General features: G+C 52.4%; 1 protein-coding gene across 1 annotated transcript in view; it reads right to left on the bottom strand.

Moving 5' to 3' along the window:
* Nucleotides 1-333: 333 nt before the first annotated feature.
* The window catches only part of GSE1 (Gse1 coiled-coil protein), a 12,406-nt gene continuing 11,601 nt past the window's right edge, over nt 334-1,138 (bottom strand). The window contains exon 13 of the mRNA XM_085315911.1: nt 334-973. Within this exon, the coding sequence (XP_085172037.1) occupies nt 839-973 (135 nt within the window). The 3' untranslated portion in view covers nt 334-838. The remainder of the gene's footprint in view (nt 974-1,138) is intronic.

Here is a 1,138-nt window from a genome sequence, read left to right as displayed (position 1 = left end):
AAAAAAAAACACACACAGGCAAGCTTTTTATAACAATAATTAAAGTAATAAAAACATACAAAACTTTTTTTTTTTAATATATATACAGTACAAGGCTGAAGCACCTCTGTTTTTCTTGACTCTTAAATTGAAAAAAAAAAATCATTTGACTCAGTACGGGAAAAAAAAAAAGAAAAAAAGAAAAGAAAATCAATCTAAACCCAGCAGGGTACCGCGTGCGTGCATGTGTGCCTACAGACGTAGCTATAGGGGTGTGTGCGTGTGTGTCGTGTAGCTCTGTACACCCTCTGCTCCCCCCCCCCCTTCCCCGCCAAGCAGGAATAAAAAGGTACCTTTGATTCGTTTATTTACTTTATTGTTTTATAGCGAAGTGCATTTCCAGCGGAAAGCCCCGGGGTGCAGGACGCGGCTCGCGGGCGGCCGCCGCCCCGCGGGGCCCCTCCGGCCGCGGCGCGGCCCTTTTAGTGTTGTCGGTGGAGTCTTTTATCGTAATTAAAAAAGAAAAAAAAAAGAAAAGAAATGAGCTATATAAAGTGTGGGTCGGGGCAGAGGGAGGAAGGCCCCGCCGGCCCCCCCGTGGCAAGGGTGCGGGCGCCAGCCRCGGCGCGAGCGGGAGAGCCGGGCCGGCGCCGGGGCTGCTCCTCCGCTCGGGTCYGCGCCCGGCTCCCGGCCCCCTTTGCTTCATGCATGGCACATTCTCCATTTATTTATTTTTTTTTTATTTTTTTTTAATTTTATTTTTTTAGCTTCAAACCTCCCAGTGAAAAATATTAAATATTCAAGGTAATAAAATAGATTATTATTTCTAGACTATAGGTTCGGCCTAGCCCAAGGAGCGTCACCTGGGATACCCCTTGAAATAACCCCTAGACCACTGCATTGCAGGCAACGCAAGGCACTTCCGCAGGTGATCTAGTTCGGCTTGCAGTCGCTCCCGCTCCGACACCATCTTCTGCTTCTGGCTCCGCAGCTCCTGCAGGGTGGGGGCGGGAGAGACGCAGTCAACCCGGGGGCCGGGGCAGCTTTGGAGGGAGCGGCGTGCTTGGCACAGCCCCCCCCACCCCACCCCGAGGCGGTGGGCGCGGGGAGCCGCGCTGGATACCCGGGGCCTTTGCAGGGGGACGGGAGCACTGCAGGG

The sequence above is a fragment of the Rhea americana genome, unplaced genomic scaffold (assembly GCF_003343005.1).
Source record: "Rhea americana isolate MKP2758 unplaced genomic scaffold, rheAme1 scaffold_441, whole genome shotgun sequence".
In the NCBI taxonomy this organism is placed as follows: Eukaryota; Metazoa; Chordata; class Aves; order Rheiformes; family Rheidae; genus Rhea; species Rhea americana.
The sequence above is the reverse complement of the archived record's forward strand: the minus strand, read 5'-3'. Positions and strand labels throughout refer to the sequence as shown.